The sequence below is a fragment of the Hylobates moloch genome, unplaced genomic scaffold, assembly GCF_009828535.3.
Source record: "Hylobates moloch isolate HMO894 unplaced genomic scaffold, HMol_V3 SCAFFOLD_15, whole genome shotgun sequence".
Taxonomy (NCBI): Eukaryota; Metazoa; Chordata; class Mammalia; order Primates; family Hylobatidae; genus Hylobates; species Hylobates moloch.
Window position 1 is genome coordinate 59,888,255 of NW_026652290.1, and position 27,098 is coordinate 59,915,352.

A 27,098-nucleotide genomic window follows, 5' to 3' on the forward strand; every position below is an offset into this window, starting at 1 on the left:
CCCAGATGGGGCGGCCGGGCAGAGGTGCTCCTCACATCCCAGACGATAGGCGGCCGGGCAGAGGCGCTCCTCATTTCCCAGATGGGGCGGCTGGGCAGAGGCACTCCTCATATCCCAGATGATGGGCGGCCAGGCAGAGACGCTTCTCACTTCCTATATGGGGTGGCGGCCAGGCAGAGGCGCTCCTCGCTTCCCAGATGGAGTTGCAGCCGGGCAGAGGCACTCCTCATATCCCAGACGATGGGCAGCCAGGCAGAGACGCTCCTCACTTCCTAGATGGGGTGGTGGCTGGGCAGAGGCTGTAATCTTAGCACTTTGGGAGGCCAAGGCAGGCGGCTGGGAGGTGGAGGTTGTAGCGAGCCGAGATCATGCCACTACACTCCAGCCTGGGCAACTTTGAGCATTGAGTGAGCGAGACTCCATCTGTAATCCCAGCACTTCGGGAGGCCGAGGTGGGCAGATCACTGGAGGTCAGGAGTTAGACACCAGGCTGGCCAACACAGCGAAACCCCGTCTCCACCAAAAATGCAAAAACCAGCCAGGCGTGGTGGTGTGCGCCTGCAATCCCAGGTATTTGGCAGGCCGAGGCAGGAGAATCACGGGAGCCCATGGTAGGGAGGTCACAGTGAGCCGAGATTATGCCGCTGCACTCCAGTCTGGGCAACAGAGGGAGACCGTTGAAAAGAAAGGAAGGAAGGAGGGAGGGAGGGAAGGAAGGACATTAATTTTTTGAAGGGTTTTTGTGTCTCTATTTCCTTCAGTTCTGCTCTGATTTTAGTTATTTCTTGCCTTCTGCTAGCTTTTGAATGTGTTTGCTCTTGCTTTTCTAGTTCTTTTAATTGTGATGTTAGGGTGTCAATTTTGGATCTTTCCTGCTTTCTCTTGTGGGCATTTAGTGCTATAAATTTCCCTCTACACTCTGCTCTGAATGTGTCCCAGAGATTCTGGTATGTTGTGTCTTTGTTCTCGTTGGTTTCAAAGAACATCTTTATTTCTGCCTTCATTTCATTATGTACCCAGTAGTCATTCAGGAGCAGGTTGATCAGTTTCCATGTAGTTGAGCAGTTTTGAGTGAGTTTCTTAATCCTGAGTTCTAGTTTGATTGCACTGTGGTCTGAGAGACAGTTTGTTATAATTTCTGTTCTTTTACATTTGCTGAGGAGAGCTTTACTTCCAACTATGTGGTCAATTTTGGAATAGGTGTGGTGCGGTGCTGAAAAAAATGTATATTCTGTTGATTTGGGGTGGAGAGTTTATAGATGTCTATTAGGTCCGCTTGGTGCAGAGCTGAGTTCAATTCCTGGGTATCCTTGTTAACTTTCTGTCTCGTTGATCTAATGTTGACAGTGGGGTGTTAAAGTCTCCCATTATTATTGTGTGGGAGTCTACGTTTCTTTGTAGGTCACTCAGGACTTGCTTTATGAATCTGGGTGCTCCTGTATTTGGTGCATATATATTTAGGATAGTTAGCTCTTCTTGTTGAATTGCTCCTTTTACCATTATGTAATTGCCTTCTTTGTCTCTTTTGATCTTTGTTGGTTTAAAGTCTGTTTTATCTGAGACTAGGATTGGAACCCCTGCCTTTTTTGGTTTTCCATTTGCTTGGTAGATCTTCCTCCATCCTTTTATTTTGAGCCTATGTGTGTCTCTGCACGTGAGATGGGTTTCCTGAATACAGCACACTGATGGGTCTTGACTCTTTATCCAATTTGCCAGTCTGTGTCTTTTAATTGGAGCATTTAGTCCATTTACATTTAAAGTTAATATTGTTATGTGTGAATTTTATCCTGTCATTATGACGTTAGCTGGTTATTTTGCTCATTAGTTGATGCAGTTTCTTCCTAGCCTTGATGATCTTTACAATTTGGCATGATTTTGCAGTGGCTGGTACCGGTTGTTCCTTTCCATGTTTAGTGCTTCCTTCAGGAGCTCTTTTAGGGAAGGCCTGGTGGTGACAAAATCTCTCAGCATTTGCTTGTCTGTAAAGTATTTTATTTCTCCTTCACTTATGAAGCTTAGTTTGGCTGGATATGAAATTCTGGGTTGAAAATTCTTTTCTTTAAGAATGTTGAATATCAGCCCCCACTCTCTTCTGGCTTGTAGAGTTTCTGCCGAGAGATCAGCTGTTAGTCTGATGGGCTTCCCTTTGTGGGTAACCCGACCTTTCTCTCTGGCTGCCCTTAACATTTTTTCCTTCATTTCAACTTTGGTGAATCTGACACTTATGTGTCTTGGAGTTGCTCTTCTTGAGGAGTATCTTTGTGGTGTATTTCCTGAATCTGAATGTTGGCCTGCCTTGCTAGATTGGGGAAATTCTCCTGGATAATATCCTGCAGAGTGTTTTCCAACTTGGTTCCATTCTCCCCGTCACTTTCAGGTACACCAATCAGATGTAGATTTGGTCTTTTCACATAGTCCCATATTTCTTGGAGGCTTTGTTCATTTCTTTTTATTCTTTTTTCTCTAAACTTCCCTTCTCACTTCATTTCATTCATTTCATCTTCCATCACTGATACCCTTTCTTCCAGTTGATCGCATCGGCTCCTGAGGCTTCTGCATTCTTCATGTAGTTCTCGAGCCTTGGCTTTCAGCTCCATCAGCTCCTTTAAGCACTTCTCTGTATAGGTTATTCTAGTTATACATTCGTCTAAATTTTTTTCAAAGTTTTTAACTTCTTTGCCTTTGGTTTGAATTTCCTCCTGTAGCTTGGAGTAGTTTGATCATCTGAAGCCTTCTTCTCTCAATTCGTCAAAGTCATTCTCCGTCCAGCTTTGTTCCGTTGCTGGTGAGGAACTGTGTTCCTTTGGAGGAGGAGAGGCGCTCTGCTTTTTAGAATTTTCAGTTTTTCTGCTCTGTTTTTTCCCCATCTTTGTGGTTTTATCTACTTTTGGTCTTTGATGATGGTGATGTACAGATGGGTTTTTGGTGTGGATGTCCTTTCTGTTTGTTAGTTTTCCTTCTAACAGACAGGACCCTCAACTGCAGGTCTGTTGGAGTTTGCTAGAGGTCCACTCCAGACTCTGTTTGCCTGGATATCAGCAGCGGAGGCTGCAGAACAGCGGATTTTCGTGAACCGCGAATGCTGCTGCCTGATCATTCCTCTGGAAGTTTTGTCTCAGAGGAGTACCCGGCCGTGTGAGGTGTCAGTCTGCCCCTACTTGGGGGTGCCTCCCAGTTAGGCTGCTCAGGGGTCAGGGGTCAGGGACCCACTTGAGGAGGCAGTCTGCCCGTTCTCAGATCTCCAACTGTGTGCTGGGAGAACCACTACTCTCTTCAAAGCTGTCAGACAGGGACATTTAAGTCTGCAGAGGTTACTGCTGTCTTTTTGTTTGTCTGTGCCCTGCCCCCAGAGTGAAGCCTACAGAGGCAGGCAGGCCTCTTTGAGCTGTGGTGGGCTCCACCCGGTTCGAGCTTCCCGGCTGCTCTGTTTACCTAAGCAAGCCTGGGCAATAGCAGGCGCCCCTCCCCCAGCCTCGCTGCCACCTTGAAGTTTGATCTCAGACTGCTGTGCTAGCAATCAGCGAGACTCCGTGGGCGTAGGACCCTCCAAGCCAGGTGCAGGATATAATCTCCTGGTGTGCCGTTTTTTAAGCCCGTCAGAAAAGTGCAGTATTAGGGTGGGAGTGACCTGATTTTCCAGGTGCCATCTGTCACCCCTTTCTTTGACTAGGAAAGGGAACTCCCTGACCCCTTGTGCTTCCCAAGTGAGGCAATGCCTTGTCCTGCTTCGGCTCATGCACGGTGCGCCGCACCCACTGTCCTGCGCCCACTGTCTGGCACTCCCTAGTAAGATGAACCCAGTACCTCAGATGGAAATGCAGAAATCACCCGTCTTCTGCGTCGCTCATGCTGGGAGCTGTAGACCGGAGCTGTTCCTATTTGGCCATCTTGGCTCCCTCCCCAAAAACTTACAAACAAATCCTTAATGCTTACTGAGTTGAATTATATTTTTTTTAAAGTTTCTTTGAGAAAGTATTTTGAGGCCCAAGCAATCTACTTACAGATGAATCTACTGGGAGAGGGGGTGGTGGCAAAGGACTATAACTTGAGGGTTGCCTGTATTTCCAATAGCCAATTTGAAAAGAATGGAAGTACTCCAGAGTGGTACATTTTTAAATCTAGGTGTATGACTATTTCTCTTCTCTTTCTCCTTACCTCATCAATTAGTTTCCTGGCATTTGCAATAGTGTAATCACCAGCAAATAATATCACTAAGCATGATTCATCACTGCTCTTCTGTCTCTGACCCCGGGATATTGGAACAATGCTTCTATTGGCTTCTGTGGAAACACGAACAGCTTTGAGCTCTTCAGTAGTAGGTATAGGAACATAGTCCTGAACCACAGCATCTTCTGGAAGAAGGCTCCAGTTGAGTTCTCCTGACACAGGTGTAAAGTCATGAATGTTACTCCATGTATTGTTGAAGATACTGAGCCCTGCTTCTTTGAACTGGAAAGCTAATTCAGGATAGTACCATTGAAAACATCCAAATTTGATATTTGAGGAAGACTCAATGATGGGTTGAGTGGCACAACACAAAAAGACTTCCAGATTTCTACAATCACGCATACGAAATTGTTGGCAGGCTAATGTGCACTTGCAATTGCTGCAATTCCGGAAAAACACACTGCCTTTCATGGGTCCCAGAAAAATTATGCAGTTAGTACAGTCATCAATGGTAACTGTAGCAGAGTGATCAAAAATATAGATGTTAGAGTTCTCACAGTCTTGAATGAGAAACTGTTGTCCTGCTACTGTCCCAGGTAAGCGACCTACTGTTTCATCCTTCAGTCCACTGAACATGTAGTATTTTGGATCAACCTGCAGGAACAAAACACAGACCTTGAGTATTATTAACATTATTCAACAAATATCAACTAAAGGCCTATTGGCTGCCAGGCACAGTTCTTAGTGCTGAAATATAAATTCTTAATCTCAATGACTTTGAAACACAGTAAGAAAATGAACAAATTGTTTCTCTCAATAATAATATAAAACCTATGATCTTAGTCAATATATACACCTCCCAGAAGACAGATCCCCTCTCTTTGCTATTAAATTGTGTTCTGGGCATGCAAAGCTAAAGGGTAGCCTCTGTGACACTATGGTTTGAATTTTCCCATGACTTAACCCAAGTGACACCTACATCATCATTGCTACTGTCAATATTGTCAGTAGGCTTTTAGCCTATTTGGAATTTATAAAAGTAAAAAATGTACTAAGCTTTGTAGAGTACCAGGGTCAAAAATATATTTTTAAATGATTGTTTTAATAAAAGGGGCTATGAAAAATTCAACTCATATCCTATGTATCTAATGATCTTAACCATGACCTTGTTATTTCAGCTTTCTGAAACTTTTTCTTTTTTGATGCTTCATTTTTAAAACTTCTACTTGCTAAAAAATTCTGAGGCTGGGTGCAATAGATCTTGCTTTTAATCCCAGCACTTTGGTAGGCCGAGGTGGGAGGATCAGATGAGACCAGGAGTTCGAGACCAGCCTGGCCAACATGGCGAAACCCCATCTCTATTAAAAATACAAAAATTATCCAGGCATGGTGGCGCATGTCTGTAATACCAGCTACTCGGGAGGCTGAGGCACAAGAATAGCTTGAGCCTCGGAGGTGGAGGTTGCAGTGAGCCGAGATCGCACCACTGCACTCCAGCTTGGGGGACAGAGTGAGACTCTGTCTCAAAAAATAATAATAATAAAATAAAATTCTGAAATTGGGAATGTACCCAGACTGAAATATATTTCTCTATCCTTTTTCAAATCAATGTATGGTCTCAGTTTTCTAAACCCCAACTGATTTCTGCAATATGCTACAGAAAACAGAAGAACCTGAAGGCACAAGAATCACAATATGTAAATGCAAGCAAATTTGATTCAAGCATTTATTAAGCTACAACACAATTATTCAAATTTGGTCATTTCTATTCTTAGATCTTCCAAACTATAGCTCACTCCTTCCTTCACTCCTTCCTTCCTTCGCTCTTCCTTCCTTCGCTCTTCCTTCCTTCGCTCCTTCCTTCCTTCCTTCCTTGCTTTCCTTCCTTCCTTGGTTCCTTCCTTCCTTCCTCTCTTCCCTCCCTTCCTTCCCTTCCTTCCCTCCCTCCTTTCTCTCTCTCTCTCTTTCTTTCTTTCTTTTGAGATGGAGTCTCGCTCTGTCGCCCAGGCTGGAATGCAATGGCGCAATCTCAGCTCACTGCAAGCTCCACCTCCCGGGTTCAGGCCATTCTCCGCCTCAGCCTCCTGAGTAGCTGGGACCACAGGCGCCCACCACCACGCCTGGCTAATTTTGTTTTTGTATTATTATTATTATTTTTTCTGAGACGGAGTCTCGCCCTGTTGCCCAGGCTGGAGTGCAGTGGCATGAACTCGGCTCTCTCCTGTCTCAGGAGACTCGGCTGTCTCCTGTCTCCTGAGTAGCTGGGACTACAGGCACCCACCACCATGCCTGGCTAATTTTTTGTATTTTTTAGTAGAGATGGGGTTTCACCATGTTACCCAGGATGGTCTCGATCTCCTGTCCTCGTGATCTGCCCGCCTCAGCCTCCCAAAATGTTGGGATTACAGGCGTGAGCCACCGCGCCTGACCCCTGTTTTTGTATTTTTAGTAGAGATGGGGTTTCACCATGTTAGCCAGGATGGTCTCCATCTCCTGGCCTTGTGATCCACCTGCCTCGGCCTCCCAAAGTGCTGGGATTACAGGTGTGAGCCACCGTGCCTGGCCTGTTTCTTTTTCTTTTTTTTTTTTTTTTTTTTTTTTGAGATGGAGTTTCACTCTTGTCACCCAGGCTGGAGTGCAATGGCACGATCTTGGCTCACTGCAACCTCCACCTCCTGGGTTCAAGCGATTCTCCTGCCTCAGCCTCCTGAGTAGCTGGGATTACAGGCGTGTGCAACCATGCCCAGGTAATTTTGTATTTTTAGTAGAGATGGGGTTTCACCATGTTAGCCAGGCTGGTCTTAAACTCCTGACCTTGGATGATCCGCCCGCCTTGGCCTCCCAAAGTGCTGGGATTACAGGTGTGAGCCACCAAGCCCGGCCCACATAATCTTTTAAACAGTATGCCTGGAAAATGTCACATTAATTTTTTTTATTTTAACTGACCTATCAAAATATGGTCACTAAAAGCCTATTTTTGTTTCTTCCATGTGACTTTCTTATCTACTTCAACTGTTGTAACTGTTTGTGACTATATAAACTTCATGCAAAACTGTTCATGCACCATAGGCTCCCATACATACAATATGTAAAAATTTGCTTTACAAAGCAAAATTTAATCATCTTAATGATTAGCAAATGAGCTTAAATTGACTTAGTAATTGCACAATAGATACTGTACTTAGCCAGTTTTACATGCTGTACTAGGAGGAACACTGGTCTGCAGTATGAGGCAATAAAAGAAGTACTCGTTTTCCAGTCCCAATTTTGTCCCCTATAAGCGACCTGATCTTGAAAAAGTCACCTTAATTTTCTGGATATTCGGTATTCACTGAACATCCAATATTTGAATACCGAGTATGAGCCAGACATTCTTTTAGGCACTAAAATGAATAGGACCAGCTCTTTCCATAAAAGAAGTAAACATTCATCTAAACTAAACTAAAAACAACTTGACCATGTAATGAGAGATGCTGAGAATATTTTGGAGGGGACAGAGAAGGGACATCTGGGGTGGGGAAGAGAAGTGGGGTGGAAGTTCTGCAAAATGTGAGAATGGTTAGGTAAAAGGGGTAGGAATAAAGGACCCTCCCTTCCCATGCCAGGCAAAAGTAACAGAAGGAACAAAGTAAAATTCTTCAGGGAGTGGGAGGAAAACTGAAAGTAGTTTGGTGTTACACATGCTATCAGAATGCTAGTAGATGAAGCTACAGAGGTAGGCAGAAACCGTATTATATAAAGCTTAGAAGTTATCCACAGCAAGAGGGAACCACAGAAAGATTTAAATAAGCAAAATTTACATGTCAGGATAATTACTCTGATGAGATAAGGACACATGCAACATGGATTGATCGGAGAGACTATTGTAGTCATACAGAAAGGGCTGGAACCAGAGCTGTAGATGGTAGGGAAGAAGAAGATGGGATGAATTTGAGAAATACTGAGGAAAGAGAATCAGCAGATTGGTAATTCAATGGCTGTAGGAGGTAAGGCAGAAGGATGAATCACAGAGGAAAGGCCACGTGAGGACACAGCAAGAAGGCAGCTGTCTGTAAGCCAGGAAGAGAGCCCTCACCAGACACTGAATCTGCTGGCACGTTGATCTTGGACTTCCCAGGCTCCAGAGCTGTGAGAAATAAACTTCTGTTACTTAAGCCACCAGTCTGTGGTATTTTGTTATGGCAGCCTGTTTTAGCCTGCTCAGACTGCAAAAGCCAACCTCTTGCTATGTCATCACCAGACCTGTCCTCTGTGTGAAGGAGAGGGAGGGAGCAAGTGCAAGCTAACTGAATCTTCTTACAAGGACACTAATCCTATCAGATCAGCACTCTACCTTTATGACCTCACTTAACCATAATTATTTCCTTAGAGGTCCCATCTCCAAATACAGCCATGTGTAGGGGGGTAGGGCTTCAACATATGAATTTGACAAACATTCAGTCCATAACAGCTGCCAATGCTGAGGAGTTAAATGTAATTTACTATCCTAAGTATTTTCTCTGGACACTCCAGTTTTCCTAGCTCATAGGGAGAAATTAATCTGATAGCTAAAGATTTTATAGCTAAATAGTTCTGTAGTATAAAATTATTTGAATTGTCAGCACAGTCTTCCAAGGAGAAATTTAAGATTTATGTTGCTGTACTTTCTCAACAATTCCTGAAAGTTTTTCAAAACAAAAAGTAATAGGAGCTAGACACAGTGGCTCACATCTGTAATCCCAGCTACTTGAGTGGGCCAGTGGCCTAGTAAGACTAGGAGTTTGAGACTGGCCTGGGCGACACAGTGACACCCCCCCAGCTCTAAAAAAGTTTTTTAAAACTTAGAAGATCATTTGAAGTGAGTTGGTGGAAGGGGGGTAAAAAAAAAAAAAAAAACCCTTAGCTGGGCATGGTGGTGTGCACCTGTAGTCCTAGCTACTCAGAAGGCTGAGGCAGGAGGACTGCTTGTGCCTGGGAGTTCAAGGCTGCAGTGAGCCATGATCATGCCACTGCACTCCAGCCTGGGTGACAAAGAAAGACCCTGACACTTTAAAAAAAAAAAAAAAAGTAATAATAAACAATCGAAACTGAAATCCTTTGTAATTTTGCAGGTTACTAGTTCTGAAATAAAGTGTCTAGAATCACAAACATGGAAAGGTCATGTTTTAAATTATTTTTTCCTAAGAGCCATTTATGAAGTGAGTTTAGTTTAGACTGTATTTTTTTTTTTCTGACACGGGGTCTCACTCTGTTGCCCAGGTTGGAATGCAGTGGCACACTCACAGCTCACTGCAGCCTCAACCTCCATTGTTCAAGCAATCCTCCCCGCCTCAGTCTCCTGAGTAGCTGGGACTACAAGCGCACATCACCATGCACTAATTTTTGTATTTTCTATAGAGATGGGGTTTCGCCATGTTGTCCAGGCTGGACTCGAACTCCTGGACTCAAGCGATCCACCCACCTCAGCCTCCCAAAGTGCTGGAATTACAGGCATGCGCCACTGTATCTGGCCTAGACTATTTCTTACTACAATCCTTAAAAGGTAATGGATATACTTTAAAAAATCAAGGAAAGTGGCCGGGTGTGGTGGCTCATGCCCGTAATCCCAGCACATTGGGACGCCGAGGCGGGTGGATCAGCTGAGGTCAGGAGTTCGAGACCAGCCTCTGGCCAACATGGTGAAACCCCGTCTCTACTAAAAATACAAAAGTTAGCTGGGCGTGGTGGTGGGCGCCTGTAATCCCAGCTACTTGGGAGGCTGAGGCAGGAGAATCTCTTGAACCCAGGAGGCAGAGGTTGCAGTGAGCCAAGATCGCGCCACTGCACTGCAGCGTGGAAGAGCCAAATTCTGTCTCAAAAAAAAAAAAAAATTAAAGAAAAATTTCAAGAGTTGTAATTCATCTGATCAATTTAATGTCCTACAGCTATTAAACCAAGTTAAGCATTATTTTCCTAACAGAAAACAAAAATGAACATCTTATTATCTTACTAAGCAGCAATACAAATTTTTCATTAAAATTCATCTCCACAGTTAAATTTCCATAATGATAATGTGAGAGAAAATAATGGGATTTGTTAATTCCAATGAAAATCCAGTCTGAATAGAAGTAAAAAGATTCAGGAGTATAAGAAGCACTATATATGTACCAGGCACCATACTAAGTGCTCTATAATCATTCACTCAATCCATAAAAACCCCTATAAGGGTTGTGTACTATAATTATCTCTGTTTTATACTTGAGAAAATTGAGGCACACAGAGACTACATAACTTGTCCAAGGACACACTGTGAGTCCATATATATATATATACACATATATGAGTCCATATATATATGTATATACACATATATATGCGTGTATATATATACACGTCTCAGAAAAAGAAAAAAAATTCCTAGATGTGAAACCAAAAACACAATCCACAAAAGAAAAAGTGAGTGGAAATTGGACTTTTACTCAAATTGAAAATGTTTGCTCTTCAAAATACACTCTTAAGAGAAGGCAAGTTATTAACTGGGAAAAAAGTATTTGCAAAACATACATATAACAGGGGACTTGTATCCAGGATATATAAAGAGCTCTGAAAAACTCAATAATAAGAAAACAAATAACCCAATAAAAAAATGGGCAAATGATTTGAATAAATATTTTACCAAAGATATATGGATGGCAAATAAGTACATGAAAAATGCTCAACATTTAGGGAAACACAAGTCATTAGGGAAATGCAAGTTAAACTACAATGAAACATCACTACACACCTATTAGAATGGCTAAACATTTTTTTTAAAGCTAGGCAAGGTGCAGTAGCTCACAGCTGTAATGCCAGCACTTTGGGAGGCCAAGGTGGGAGGATCGCTTGAAGCCAGGAGTTTCAGACCAGCCTGAGCAACATAGCGAGACCTTGTCTCTACAAAAAAATAAAAATATTAGCCGAGTGTGGTGGCAGACACATGTAGTGCAGTCCTAGCTAGTTGGGAGGCTGAAGTGGGAAGATTGCTGGAGCCCAGGCGGTCCAGGCTGCAGTGAGCCATGATCATGCCACTGTACTCCAACCTGGGAGACTGAGCAGACCCTGTCTCTTAAAAACAAATTAACCTGACAATACCAAGCAAGTGATGTGAGGATGCAGAGCAACTGTATCTCTCATATACTGCTGGTAGGCAAAATGGCATAGCCACTTTGAAAAATAGTTTGGCAGTTTCTTTTTAAAATTTTAATTAATTTTTTTTTTTTTTTATAGAGACAAGGTCTTGCTCTGTTGCCCACACTGGAGTGCAGTGGTGCAATCAGAGCTCACTGCAGCTTCAAACTCCTGGGCTCAGGCAATCCTGCTGTCTCAGCCTTCCAAGTAGCTGGGACTACAGGCATATGCCACTCTGCCTGGCTATGTTTATCCATTTTGTAGAGGTAGGGTCTCACTAAGTTGCCCAGGCTGGTCTTGAACTCCTGGCCTCAAGCGATCCTTCTGCCTTCACTTCCCAAAGTGCTGCGATTACAAGTGTGAGCCACTGACCTGGCAGTTTTTTGTAAAGTTTAATAAACAATTTCCATATGATCAGCAATCCCACCCATGGGTATTTACCCAAGTGAAATGAAAACTTACGTTCACTCAAAAACCTGTACACAAATATTTATGGTAGCTTTATTCATAATTACCAAAATTGGGAACAACTCAAATGTCCTTTAACTGATGAATGGATAAACAAACTGTGATATATCCATACAACGGAATACCACTTAGCAATTAAAAAGGAACTCCTGGCTGGGTGTGGTGGCTCATGCCTATAATTCCAGCACTTTGGGAGGCCAAGGTGGGCAGATCACCTGAGCTCAGGAGTGCAAGACCAGCCTGGGCAACGTGTTGAAACCCCATCTCTACCAAAAAGATACAAAAAATTAGCTGAGTATGGTGGCACTCGCCTGTTGTCTCCACTACTTGGGAGGCTGAGATGGGAGATCACTTGAGCCCCAGAGGCTGAGGCTGCAGTGTGCTGAGACTGTGCCACTGCATTCCAGCCTGGGTGACACAGTGAGACCCCATCTCAAAAAAAAAAAAAAAGGAACTCTTGATACATGCAACAACATGGATAAATCTTAAATGCATTGTGGTTAAGTGAAAGAAGCCAGATTCAAAAGGTTACGTATTGTATGATTCCATGTATATGACATTCTCAAAAAGACAAAACTATAGGGATAGAAAACTTATCAGGAGCTGGGAGTGGGGCTGACTACAAAGGAGCAAACTGACTATACAAAGGAAGAACTTTTGGGGGCGATGGAACCATTTTGTATCTTGATTGGTGATAGCTCCACAACTGTATTTATTTGTCAAAACTCATAGAACCGTACACTTAACAAGGGTAATTTTTACTGTATATAAATTACATTTAAATTAAAACAAATACTTAAAATTTAAACATTGTTAAGTCAGCTTCAGGGCTAGATAGCTATGTAGCTGAGAGGTTATTTCACAAATGAAAATATTAGTGCCACATAATTATAGAACTAATAGTGCTGAAATATAAATTCTTAATCTCAATGACTTTGAAACACAATAAGAAAATGAACAGAACAAATAGTTTCTCTCAATAATAATATAAAACTTATGATCTTAGTCAATATACACACCTCCCAGAAGACAGATCCACTATCTTTGCTATTAAATTGTGTTCTGGGCATGCAAAGCTAAAGGGTAGCCTCTGTGACACTATGGTTTGAGTTTTCCTGTGACTTAACCCAAGTGACACCTATATTATCATTGCTACTGTCAATATTGTCAGTAGGCTTTTAGCCTATTTGGAATTTATACAAATAAAAAATGTACTAAGCTTTTATGAACAGACACTTCTCAAAAGAAGACATTTATGCAGCCAACAGGTACATGAAAAAATATTCATCATCACTGGCCATCAGAGAAATGCAAATCAAAACCACAGTGAGATACCATCTCACACCAGTTAGAATGGCGATCATTAAAAAGTCAGGAAACAACAGGTGCTGGAGAGGAGGTGGAGAAATAGGAACACCTTTACACTGTTGGTGGGACTGTAAACTAGTTCAACCATTGTGGAAGTCAGTGTGGCGATTCCTCAAGGATCTAGAACTAGAAATAGCATTTGACCCAGCCATCCCATTACTGGGTATATATCCAAAGGATTATAAATCATGCTGCTGTAAAGACACATGCACACATATGTTTATTGCGGCACTATTCACAATAGCAAAGACTTGGAACCAACCCAAATGTCCATCAATGATAGACTGGATTAAGAAAATGTGGCACATAGACACCATGGAATACTATGCAGCCATAAAAAAGGATGAGTTCATGTCCTTTGTAGGGACATGGATGAAGCTGGAAACCATCATTCTCAGCAAACTATAGCAAGGACAAAAAACCAAACACCACATGTTCTCACTCATAGGTGGGAATTGAACAATGAGAACACTTGGACACAGGAAGGGGAACATCACACACCAGGGCCTGTCATGGGGTGGGGGGAGGGGGGAGGGATAGCATTAGGAGATATACCTAATGTAAATGACGAGTTAATGGGTGCAGCACACCAACATGGCACATGTATACATATGTAACAAACCTGCACGTTGTGCACATGTACCCTAGAACTTAAAGTATAATAAAAAAAATTAAAAAAATAAATAAAAAATTTAAAAAAAGTACTAAGCTTTGTAGAGTACCAGGGTCAAAAATATATTTTTAAATGATTGTTTTAATAAAAGGGGCTATGAAAAATTCAACTCATATCCTATGTATCTAATGATCTTAACCATGACCTTGCTATTTCAGCTTTCTGATACCTTTTCTTTTTTGATGCTTCATTCTTAAAACTTCTACTTCTATAAAAAATTCTGAGGCTGGGTGCAGTGTCTCTTGCTTTTAATCCCAGCACTTTGGGAGGCCGAGGTGGGAGGATCAGATGAGACCAGGAGTTCGAGACCAGCCTGGCCAACATGGCAAAACCCCGTCTCTATTAAAAATACAAAAATTACTCTGTATCTTGAGCTTATATACTGTAAGCTCAAGACCAGTATCTTGAGCTTATATACTATTGATGATTCGAGAAACTGAAGTACTACATTTATATTAGCTTACCATTTTGTGAAATATATAACAACAAAATAGAATTGTGAAATTTTAGTATTGAAAAGATTCCCCATATCATCTAATCTAATCTGAATATATTTTTACATCCTATCACATTCCCTTTGTTCACCAGATTTGCCTGAATGTTTCTAGCAATGCTTACCTCCCCTCATGAGCTGCTCAAAGAATTCAAGAACTGGAAGGGATCGTAGGAAACTGAGGGCTAAAAGCTAAATTACTTTACCAGTGAGGTGTAGTTAGGTGCAGAATACAAATTAAAATTCCAGCCCCATATACTTTTCACTCTCTATGCTTTTTACCTTTATCAAAATTTTATATGGGTGAAGAAACTGAACACTCACACATTGCTGGTGGAAATATAAATGGTGCAGGCACTCTAAAAAACAGTTTAGCAGTTCCTCAAAAAGTTAAACATAGGCCGGTCGCGGTGGCTCACGCCTGTAATCCCAGCACTTTGGGAGGCCAAGGCGGGCAGATCACGCGGTCAGGAGATGGAGAATATCCTGGCTAACATGGTGAAACCCCGTCTCTACTAAAAATACAAAAAATTAGCTGGGCGTGGCGGCGGGCGCCTGTAATCCCAGCTGCTGGGGAGGCTGAGGCAGGAGAATGGCATGAACCCGGGAGGCGGAGCTTGCAGTGAGCTGAGATCACACCACTGCACTCCAGCCTGGGCGACAGAGCGAGACTCCGTCTCAAAAAAAAAAAAAAAAAATTAAACATAGAATTACCATATGACCCAGCAATTCCAAACCTAGATGTGTACACAAGAGAAATGAAAACATGTCCAGACAAAAACTTGTATACAAATGTTCATAGCACCATTATCCATAATAGACAAAAAGTAGAAACAACCCAAATGTCCATCAGCTGATGAATAGATAAATAAAATGTGGTATATCCATACAATAGAATAAAGTCTTGATACATGTTACGATATGGACAAACTTCAAAAACATGCTAAGTGAAAGATGCCAGTCACAAAAGGCTAGATATTGTGGCTCCAATGAAGTGAAATTTCCAAAATAGGAACACTTATAGAGACAGAAAATAAGTTTGTGGTTTCCAGGGGCTCGGGGAGACGAGAATGGGGAATGACTACTAATGGGTACAGGGTTTCTTTTTCCAGGGATGAAAATGTTCTAAAATTAGACCATGGTGATAAGCCTGTGAACTTACTAAAAAATACTGAATTACATACTTTATTTTTAAACTAATTTTAAATTTTTATGGATATATAATAATAGTAGTATGTATTTATGGGGTACATGTGATATTTTCATACAAGCATACAACAATGTAATGATCAAATATGGGTAACTGGGATATCCATTACCTCAAACATTTATCATGTCTTTGTGTTGGGAACATTCCACACTTCCTCTTCTAGCTACTTTGAAACATACAATAAATTATTATTAACAATAGTTGGCTGTGGTGGGTAGTGGGGAGGAGAGGATGAAGAGTGGTTGGTTAATGAGTACAAAAACACAGTTAGACGGCTAGGCACGGTGGCTCATGCCTGTAATCCCAGCACATTGAGAGGTCGAGGCAGGCAGACTGCCTGCGGCCAGGAGTTTCGAGACCAGCCTGGCCAACATGGTGAAACCCCATCTCTACTAAAAAATACAAAAACTAGCTGGGTGTGGTGGCACACGCCTGTAATCCCACCTACTTGGGAGGCTGAGGTGAGAGAATCACTTGAATCCAGGAGGCGGAGGTTGCAGTGAGCAGAGATCATACCACTGCATTCCAGCCTGGGCAACAGAGCGAGACTCCATCTCAAATATATATATACAGTTAGATAGAATGAATTATATGCTTTAAATGAGTGAATTGTATGGCATATGAATTATATCTCTAAAAAGCTATTTTTAAAATTAATAAACAAAGAACTAGTTATATCCTTTAAAAAACTTTATATAGAGGATTTAAAACCTACTGGCAAATTCTTTGACACTCCTCCCATTAAGAAGTCACCTCCTCTTGGAACTGGGTGGGCATTTGTGACTGCCTCAGCATTACTCCTGCCACATCCAAATTAAGTCTAATTAAGTGACTTAAGAATTCACTTAAGAAGCTAGTTAGAAAAAACCATGCAGCTTCTGCCAGTCTCTCTTAGGATGCTTGCCCTTGGAACCCTGCCATCACACTGTAAGGAAGCCAGGGATACATGGAGAGGCCTCAGCTGAGCTCCCAGCCCAAAGCCAGCATCAACTTGCCAGCCAGCTATGTGGTCAAGCCATCTTGAAAGCTGTCACGGTTGATGCCACATTGAGCAGAGTCAACCCTGCTTAACCTTATGCAAATTAAAGAGTTGTGAACAAAATATCTGCCATTATTTTAAACCATTAAGTTTTAGGGTGGTTTGGTACACAGCAATGGGTGACTAGAATACTTTTCATACTTAAAAGAAGGCTAAAAACAGTATCTAGCCTCCTCCTACTTAGTGCAGACACTTCTTTCTAGCAGATTACCACCCTAACTGTCTGACAATTTTGACTAACATGGAGATCAGGTCCTCAACAAAGCCACCCCTTCCAATGATGACCAATCCTGGGAATTATGATCTGCCTTATGTTAAAACCAGTTCTGTCTTGCCCAACCTCTGGTTTAAGTTCTTTCCTCAGAGGTGACCATTACTGTCTAAACCTCTTCTTCAGGACAGGCCTTTACCTTACTAAACAGTAGAGAAATCTTTAGCATTGTCCTACTATATAGCTGCGGAACCTGAAGTGCACAAATTGGCTGCTTTACCCAAAGTTACACAATCTAGATACTTGAATTTCTGGTATAAGATTTTTGTTTAGTATTATTTCTATTGAATATGAGACAAATATAACAGACACAACATGTGTTGTCCTTACTCAAACACAATTTTTCACACTTAAGCCATAATTGTTTAGAGTTAATCCTCATTTCTATTATCTAGGAGGAAGAGTATGGGCATGAATAACTGGAAGATGAAAACTACTTTTCCGTATCACTCTTCCTCACCTCATGTGTACTTAAATGTTTCCTGTTTTAACTCCAGAAAGCCAGTAAACTCTTTCAGGGCAGGGATAAGTCTTACAATTTTGAGACTTACTTGGTGTTTGAGTACATATATACTGAATAATTAGCCTACCTATGGGTGGCAGCATACAGATAAGGATAAAAACATTTCTTTTGAAATAATTTAAACACAAGTCTTACAATCCAAAAATATTTCTCATCACATCAGTGTAAGAATTGTAATCTTTTTTCTTTTTCAAAGTCAGTAGCAATAGAAAATGAGCTTCTTACACTGTTGACTACAGTATGTCAGTTGCTATGACAATGTTTAGTCCCCAGGCATTCCTTCTAATTGAGACAATTTCTCCCCCCTTCAGTCCCTTAAGACAGACCCAGTTACACAACTCAAACACCAAAACCCAAGGGGTGCCCTTCAATAAAGATACTCTGGGCTGGGAACGGTGGCTCACGCCTATAATCCCAGCACTTTGGGAGGCTGAGGCAGGTGGATCACCTGAGGTCAGGAGTTCAAGACTACCCTGGCCAACAAGGTGAAACCCTGTCGCTACTAAAAATATACAAAAATTAGCCAGGTGTGGTGGTGCGCACCTGTAATTCCAGCTACTCGGGAGGCTGCGGCTGGAGAATCGCTTGAACCCAGGAGGTGGAGGTTGCAGTGAGCCGAGATTGCGCCACTGCATTCCAGCCTGAGCGATGACAGAGCCAGACTCCATCTCAAAAAGAAAACATCAGAAAAAGATACTCTGATTACACAACCTAAGGAAAAATGTAAATACCCTTTTCCAAGTTGCAAGGAAATTTTTCAGGCAACCCATTTTGTTTTTACATGTAAAAGTCTTACAAGTTGAATGGTAATTGTCTGATATAACTTTAAAACTGTATATGCTATAATCCATAACCACATTCCAGAAGCCTAAACTTTTAATATAAATCATTTCTATTAATATGCATGCATCATATCTCATTTATGTTCTCTGGGCTGTATTTGCATTCTGTTCCTTTTAAGGTACAACTGAAATCTTCTAGGAGCAAGCAAGGCCATGCTCAGTAAATGTATCATTGGACTAATACAGAACATTTGCACACTAGCCCAAATTAACCTCATGGGAGGCAAGGAACTAGGAAAAAATATTTCATTTATTTATTTATTTTTTTTGGAAACAGGGTCTCACTCTGTTGCTCAAGCTGGAGGGCAGTGGCCCGATCATGGCTCACTGCAGCCTCTAAGTCTCAGGCTCAGGTGATCCTCCCACCTCAGCCTACTGAGTAGCTGAGACTACAGGTGTGCACCACCATGCCCCACTAATTTTTGTATTTTTAGTAGGAATGAGGTTTCGCCATATTGCCCAGGCTGGTCTGGAACTCCTGGGCTCAAGAGAGCCACCAGTCTTGGCCTCCCAAAGTCCTGGGATTACAGGCATGAGTCACCATGCCTGGCCCTAGAAAAAAATATTTTAAATTGTATAAAATTTAACAAGCTATCATAAATGAGGCACCTTAGAAAGAATTCCTAGTAATTCCAAAAGAAAAAAAAAATCTAAAAAGAAAAAGCTATGTTGGGAAATGTGGTATCTGCATTGTCTCAAAATGTAAGCTGGTAATTCTCTTCAACAGTCCAAAAGATTTTAAAACTGGGGATTTTTTCAGAATGCTCATTTGGTTAGAAATTCTCATTTTGATTGGCTGAGTTGATCAAGATTTTAACTTTTATTATACACACACTCAGAAGCATGAGCTTATTTTATATATCCTATAACATCTCTTACATCTCCACAACTACAGAACTTAGTAGTGTTCTCAAAAACAAAGGTTCTCTGTAAGCTCAAAACAGTTTCTACAATTGAAAGTTTATTACACACTCATTTGTGGGGAAAAAGCTTAGAGGTTGGTGTCCAATATATTTCTCAATGCATTTACTTAGCCAATGGGCAAAAGAAGAAAAAAAATCACAGGACACACACACTTATCTAAAAGAAGGATTAACATGAGAAATCCTAACTAACCTGAATATTATGTTAATAAACATTAACTGTAAAACAATTTATTGTGAAACGATGAGTCATAGGCAGCCAAGACTACTATAAATAAAAAATAAACGCATTTTATTTAGCTTAGATTTAGCCTGAGTTCAAAAGAAAAAACTAAAATAAAAATGAAATACACAACTTTCTCTATGGCAGACAATTCAAGCTAAAAGAATATTGTTAGAAAGCCAAAGGCTGAGGAAAATGATATCTTTTAAAAACTGCCCATCAAATAACTTTAAATGGCAGGTGCAATCTTCTTGTGAAATAGAAAGCATAGTACTTTCTTCCCCTACATTATAAAATGCTACTATCGAGTATGACTAACAGAAATTAAAAGTACCATGTGACCCAAGAAGGGTGTGTATGAGAAGTGGGGCAGAAAGACGGGGCTGAGAAAAGCTGCAAAAAGCTTTCAATTTCTTAACTCTGACTCTTAGAGACCAGAGCTTACCTGAATACATTCTGCTGGGGATTGGAAATCATGCAGAAAGGTCTGTGATTCCAAAACGTTAATACCTTTATTATAAAGTAATCTTGGGTAAAGATATGTTGCCTTAAGCAAGGAGTTAACTGTTCATAATACCCATTTGAAAAATCTCTCATTTTGTTTGGGAGAAATAATTGGTAAGTCCATCAAAGTAGTTTAGTAAGCACAAATGGAGAACTATGTAGAAAGAAGAACTATTATGAAATGTATGATCGAGTGTGTTTTGTGTAAGACTAATGGAGGTTTTCAAAGTTTTTTAGTTTCTGGCTACATACAAAAATAAAAATAAGGGCGTTTTCATTCATTTAAACCAGCAGTAAAATACTGCCTGGTTTATGCTGCTTATTTTCACCTTACAGTCTTAATACACATTCCAAAACTGATGGGATACTCATTATTTCTTTCGGATAACTGGAAGAGGAGGGAGAGTAAAGCTGTACATTAAACAGTCCACTTAGTAATTGAGAAAATTCAGCAGTGAAATATATCACGAGGCACCAAAGAGATTTGCCGGGGAGGGCAGACAAAAGAGAAAACAGCCACAGAACATTAAGCCCCGGAAGAGATGAGAATCAGTCCCATATACGTAACTCGACGACTGGACAAAACCCCTCTTGACGCTGCCGGTGGGTGAAACGAGGTGATTTGAGATTCAGGGCGTTCTCGGCTCTTTCCCTCTCTCGAATCGATCATCTCCAACAGGAAGTCAGAGCAAGGCAGGGTTCGGAGCCAGAGAAAGCTCCCAGGGGAGTCTGTCTACCACGACAACAAACTTCTAAGGCTCCTTCCGGAGCTCCACAGCCCTCTGGGCGCCCTCTCTAGCGCTGTACTTCACACCCCCGCTCCCCAAAAAAGTCGTGCACCCCGACTTCAGCTATCCGCGTTCAACAGAGGGCGGCAGCAGTTGGGTCGGCCCCATCAGCGGTCCCGGGCCGTAAGGGACCCTGGCGGAGCGGCTCAGGGAGGCTGAGACGGCGGCTACATTACTTTCATTACCTTCTCGCGCTGATACCAGCTATACTGCTTTGGCCGCTCCTCCTCGTTCTTGGGCCGCGACTCCTTGTCAGCCTTCCGTCTCTTGGAGAAGCAGCAGCCCATGGTCCCAGCCCGCGGAGGTCGTTGGGCATCTCACTAGCTCAGGCACTTCGTAGAGTGTGGCGTGAACCCTGGGAACCCCGGCTTGCAGCTCTCCGGGCATCGCCCCGAGGAGCCGCCCAACAGTCCGCAGCCTTAGTTTGCCCGCCAGGCCCGGCACCCCTTCCCCTTTTTCGTCGCCCTGACGACCCGGCGCAGCCAATGAACGCTCAGCGCCTGTTGAGCCAATCAAAGCCTCTGGAGCAATCCTGCACGGCCTATGAAGAGAGGCCGACGTACCCACACACCAATCCACGCCTGGCTCCTGCGACAGCCCCTGGCGGCGGGGCGGGCCGGCTCTGGCGCAAGCACGGACAACCCCGCCCACAGCTATGGCACGGACCGCCCTCGGCCCCGCCCCACTTGGGACTTGGTGGGCTCTCTAGCTGGTGGGAGGCCAGGCTCGGCATCCGGGTTTTTTTTGCCCCTGATTCATAAAGTTCAAGGCGCGGGAGAGGTCTCTAGTTGAACATTAGATTTATCTTATGATGAAAGTTGTGAGGGACAGAAATTCCCGCTGACAAAAGAAGACCCTGAAATTTGTATTTCTAAATCCTCTTCTCCCCTCATCACCCTTCCTACCGCCCTCTCATCGCCTGGCCAGGGTCACCCCCTCAAGAATTGTACCCCTTAACCTCCTAATCCTCTTCTGTGCTTGCTTGCTTGCTTGCTTGCTTGCTTTTTTTCTTTCACAGGGTCTCGCTATGTCACTCAGCCTGCAGTAGCACAATCATAACTCACTGCAACCTTGCAACCTTGACTTCCTGGGCTCAAGCGATCCTCCTGCCTCAGCCTCCCTCCTGAGTAGCTGGAACTACAAGCAAGCACCACCATGCCCACCTATTTTTCTTTTTTTTTTTTTTACTTTTGTAGAAATGGGGTCTTGCTATGTCGCCCAGGCTGGTCTTGAACTCCTGGGCCCAAGCAATCATCCTGCCTCAGCCTCTCAAAGTGCTGGGATTACAGGCAGGACCCACCGCACCCCAGGCTGCTTTTGTGTTTTCTTAAGACTTTCACATATGGCTCTAAAATTGCACAAGTACTTAGTAAAATAGTTAATTGTGTATTGTTTCCCTATTCGAACTGTGACTTTCCTGAGATCAAAAAAGTATATCTTTCTTTTTTTTTTGATGGAGTTTTTGTTCTTGTCGCCCAGGCTGGAGTGCGGCAGCGCCATCTCGGCTCACTGCAACCTCCGCCTCCCGGGTTCAAGTGATTATCCTGCCTCAGCCTCCAGAGTAGCTGGGACTACAGGCGCCTGCCACCACACCCGGCTAATTTTTGTATTTTTAGTAGAGATGGGGTTTCACCATGTTGGGCAGGCTGGTCTCGATCTCCTGACCTCAGGTGATCCGCCCACCTCGGCCTCCCAAAGTGCTGGGATGACAGGCATGAGCCACTGCGCCTGGCCTAAAAGGTATGTCATAAAGGGCATGTAGGGCCGGGCGCGGTGGCTCACGGCTGTAATCCCAGCACTTTGGGAGGCCGAGGCAGTAGGATCATGAGGTCAGGAGATAGAGACCATCCTGCCCAACATGGTGAAACCCCATCTGGTGAAACCCTGTCTCTACTAAAAATACAAAAATTAGCCAGGCGTAGTGGCGTGCGCCTGTAGTCCCAGCTACTCGGGAGGCTGAGGCAGGAGAATTGCTTGAACCCGGGAGGTGGAGGTTGCAGTGAGCCAAGATGGCGCCACTGCACTCCAGCCTGGGCGACAGAGGGAGACTCTGTCTCAAAAAAAAAAAAAAAAAAAAAGCGGGGCAGGAGGGCGGGCACGGTGGCTCACGCCTGTAATCCCAGCACTTTGGGAAGCCAAGGTGGGCGGATCACAAGGTCAGGAGATCGAGACCAGCCTGGCCAATATGGTGAAACCCCGTCTCTACTAAAAATACAAAAATTAACTGGGCATGGTGGCAGGCACCTGTAGTCCCACCTACTTGGGAGGCTGAGGCAGAAGGATAGCTTGAGCCCAGGAGGCGGAGGTTGCAGTGAGCCGAGATGGCGCCAATCCACTCCAGCCTGGGCGACAGAGCGAGACTCCATCTCAAAAAAAAAAAAAAAAAAAAGGCAGTGGGGAGGAAAGCTGGGGGGGAGGGATGTACCTTTGAATCTCCTACACCTGGCCCAAGTCCATACTAGGTGCTCAATACAATGTTTGTCAAATGAATGAATGCATGCATGGGTGCTAGTGAAGGAAGCATTTATAAACTTCCCCCATCCCTTCCCAAAGAAAGTGACCGAACTGTGGGGGTGGGGGGCATGTGGATTTATGGTAAAGGGGTTCTCCTCATGGAGTTTATAGACTCGTTGAGGACATAAGCATTGCATATGAACAATCAGATCTGTTCTAAGCAAATGGCATAGGGTTTGCCAGAATATATTTAAAGATATATACACTAAATATTAACATTTGTTATACTTGGGTCGAATTTTACTGCAATACAAATGCATTGCCTATGTAATAGAAAAGAAAGGTAAGTCAGTTTCTCTGAGAAACAGTATTTTGACATCTCGGTAGGATATCAAATGCTGATCACTTCAGGTTCAAATTTGGTTATCTTTTAAATTTCCCATACTTATTCACATCTAGTTTGTATCCTAAATGAGCCTCTGACTTTTTTTTTTTTTTTTTGAGACGGAGTCTTGCTCTGTCACCCAGGCTGGAGTGCAATGGCGTGATCTCCACTCACTGCAACCTCCACCTCCCAGGTTCAAGCAATTTTCCTGCCTCAGCCTTCTGAGTAGCTGGGGCTACAGGCGCACACAACCACACCCGGCTAATTTTTGTATTTTTAGTAGAGATGGGGTTTCACCATGTTGGCCAGACTGGTCTCGATCTCCTGACCTCAGTTGATCCACTCACCTCGGCCTCCCAAAGTGTTGGGATTACAGGCGTGAGCTACAGTGCCCAGCCGACTTAATTTGAACATAAAGAATGTTCCCCTTTTTACTTCCCGTCCTTTATTGCACAATCGGGAAGAAAAGTACCTGTGCTTAAGTATTAGAAATTACTGCAAATTTAAGTTCCAGATCTTAGGCAATAGAGTCTTTACCCAGTGCACACTTTTTCTCCTTCAGAGTGAGATGAAAGTTTTATGTGAAGATGTTTTTGGATAAGACCCTCATTCAATATTTTATAATCTATAATTATATTTATAACCTATGGTCGATGATTATAAAACATCTCTGACCAGATATAAATATATAACTATGACCACCACATAGTGTAGCAGAGGAGGCAGAGATCCAGAGAGGTGAAGGGATGAATCTGTGGTCACGATGAGAGTGGCTGAGCAGGGACTGGAAAAACCCACAGCCTGTGTTTCCCAGTGCCTCCTCCTGCCTTAAGTTTGGTCCTCTCTAATTCATCTGAAATAAAGAAGTATCTGCCTTGGCCTTCTGATGCCTATGGGAGCTCTGTCCCACAGTGATGCTATTCCTCTTAATGAACAAACAATAACAAAACTAATTCTAGAGAAACAACCTCTGAAACTCTCACTGTTTTGAAGTATTCATTAATGAGAAAAGCTCAAACCTACAATAAAACCTATATCCAAGAGTGATCTTTTCAGAGACCCTTAAAAGTGAAGATAAAGTCCCTTTTCTGTTCATTCCCATCCTACCATGACTCTTGACCAAAAACAAAATTACAAAAAGAAAATGAAATTAAGTGTTAAGAACTGGGGACTAGAAAGCTAATGAACAGAGCTAATACTAGTGCTGTCTCATCCTTTTTCTTTCTCTCTTATTCTTTCTTTCTTTTCTGCCCTCTCTCTTTTTCACGTGTCCCCATGAATTCTCATCACTACTTATTTTTGCAAACCAGCTCTCTACTTACTTATCAGCATTTACATGGCTGACAACAGCTATCCCACCCTGATTCCTCATGGCCTTTCTGTCCAAGGGCATGCTACAGTCTCAGACTCTCAAGGGAGATAATCATATACATCGCTGGCCAATCAATAACAGATTGGCTCTAGGTTGGTATGCACCCCTGGTCCCATTGCTGCAGCTGCAGGGGTGAATTCCAAACACGGGTGTTACAGATATAGGTGGGAAGCAGGTCCTGAAAAGGGAACGCTAACTCTACAGAGTTCAGGCAGAAGTTGGTTGCTTCTTCTGCCTGTACTCCTCCTGCTATTTATATTCTTGTGATTTCTTTTCTATAGAAGGCTGCCCTTCATGTTCAGCTTAATGTATATATTCATCTACATTAAAATGTTGAGTTGTGGGTTTACACCTGGCCACAAGCTCCAGAGATGGCTCTGGGTCCCCTGAGTCTTGACCACAGAAGTGATAATAGTTACTTCTCAGAAGACAGTCCTGGCTGGGCGCGGTGGCTAACGCCTGTAATCCCAACACTTTGGGAGGCCGAGGCAGGTGGATCACCTGAGGTCAGGAGTTCGAGACCAGCTTGGCCAACATGGTGAAAATACTAAACATACTAAAAATGCAAAAATTAGCCAGGCATGGTGGCGCGCCCCTGTAATCCCAGCTACTCAGGAGGCTGAGGTGGGAGAATTGCTTGAACTAGGGAGGCAGAGGCTGTAGTGAGCCGAGATCGCACCACTACACTCCAGCCTGGGCAACAGAGTGAGACCCCGTCTCAAAAACAACAACAACAACAACAAAAAGACAGTCCTGAAGCAGTGTATCTCTACAGCATGAATAAGTCAATTACCCCAGCAATGATAGCTGGAAAATTCCCTATGTTTGAGTTGAGCTGACACATCCTTGCTCACTCTGCACTCATCTAAGGAAATACTTCACATCAAGTGAAAGAGGAGTGTTTCAGTCATCTATTGCGGAGTAACAAACCACCTGCAACGTAATCGCTTAAAGCAATAATTACTTAATATTTCTTTTATTCATGAACCTGCATTTTAGGCAGGGCTTGGTGGGGACAACTCAATTCTGTTCCACAGTACATCTGGAGCCTCAGCTGGGATGACTCAAATGGCTGGGGTGCTGGCCAAGAATCATTCTACACAAAATCTCAGAGCCTCTCCACCCAGTCTCTCCTGCAAGGTGGCTTTAGGGTATTTGGACTCCATATATCATGCTCAGGGCTCCAAGAGTGAGTGTTCCATGAGACCAACGTGGAAGCTGCAAGGCTTCTTATGGTGCAGCCTCAGAAGCCATGCAACATCACTTCACTGGATTCGATTGGTCACCCAGGGCTGGCCCTGACTCACTAAGGGAGGAGACAAAATAAGGGACATGAATACTCGAAGGTGCAGATCTTTGAGGTGTCATCTCTGTGGCTAGTCTCCATGGCAGGAGTCAAATCTGTTCAATTCATATACTGATGAAGAGGATTGGAAGGTTTAAAAAAATATATAGGCAGATAACTTTTTTCCCCTTTTCATAAGTTTTTTTCTTTTTTTTTTTTAACAGGGTCTCACTCTGTCACCCAGGCTAAAGTGCAGTGGTGCAATCATGGCTTACTGCAGCCTCGACCTTCTGGGCTTAAGCAATCCTCCCATCTCAGCCTCTTGAGTAGCTAGGACCATAAGTGCCCACCACCACACCTGGCTAATTTTTTTTTTCTTTTTTGAGACAGGGCCTCACTTTGTCGCCCAGGCTGGAGTGCACAATCTTGGCTCACTGCAATCTCTGTCTCCTGGGCTCAAATGATCCTCCAACCTCAGCCTCCCAAGTAGCTGGGACTACAGGCATGTGCCACCACGCCAGGCTAATTTTTGTACTTTTTGTAGAGACCGGGTTTCACCATGTTGCCCAGGCTGGTCTCAAACCCCTGGACTCAAGCAATCCACCCACCTTGGCCTCCCAAAGTGCTGGGATTACAGGCATGAGCCACAATGCCTGGCCACACCTGGATAATTTTTCACATTTTTTGTGGAGACGGGGGCTCACTATGTTGCCCAGGGTGGTCTCAAACTCCTGGGCTCAGCAATCCTGTCTCAGCCTCCCAAAGTGCTGGGATTACAGGCATGACCCACCGCACTCGGCTCCTTTTCATAAGTTTTTGAGTCAACACTTCTTCTCCCTCTTTCTTTTTTTTCTTTCTTTCTTTTTTTTCTTTTTTTTGGAGATGGGGTCTTGAGATCACTGCAACTTCTAACTCCTGGACTCAAGCGATCTTCCTACCTCAACCTCCCAAGTAACTGCAACTACATGTGTGCAACACTGTGCCC

At 43.1% G+C, this 27,098-nt stretch overlaps 1 protein-coding gene across 1 annotated transcript in view; it reads right to left on the reverse strand.

The window, feature by feature from the left end:
• The window catches only part of RP2 (RP2 activator of ARL3 GTPase), a 53,994-nt gene extending 32,779 nt beyond the window's left edge, over positions 1–21,215 (reverse strand). Inside the window, exon 1 of the mRNA XM_032179132.2 lies at positions 20,803–21,215. Coding sequence (XP_032035023.1) covers positions 20,803–20,904 — 102 coding nt within the window. The 5' untranslated portion in view covers positions 20,905–21,215. The remainder of the gene's footprint in view (positions 1–20,802) is intronic.
• Between the last annotated feature and the right edge of the window lie 5,883 nt (positions 21,216–27,098).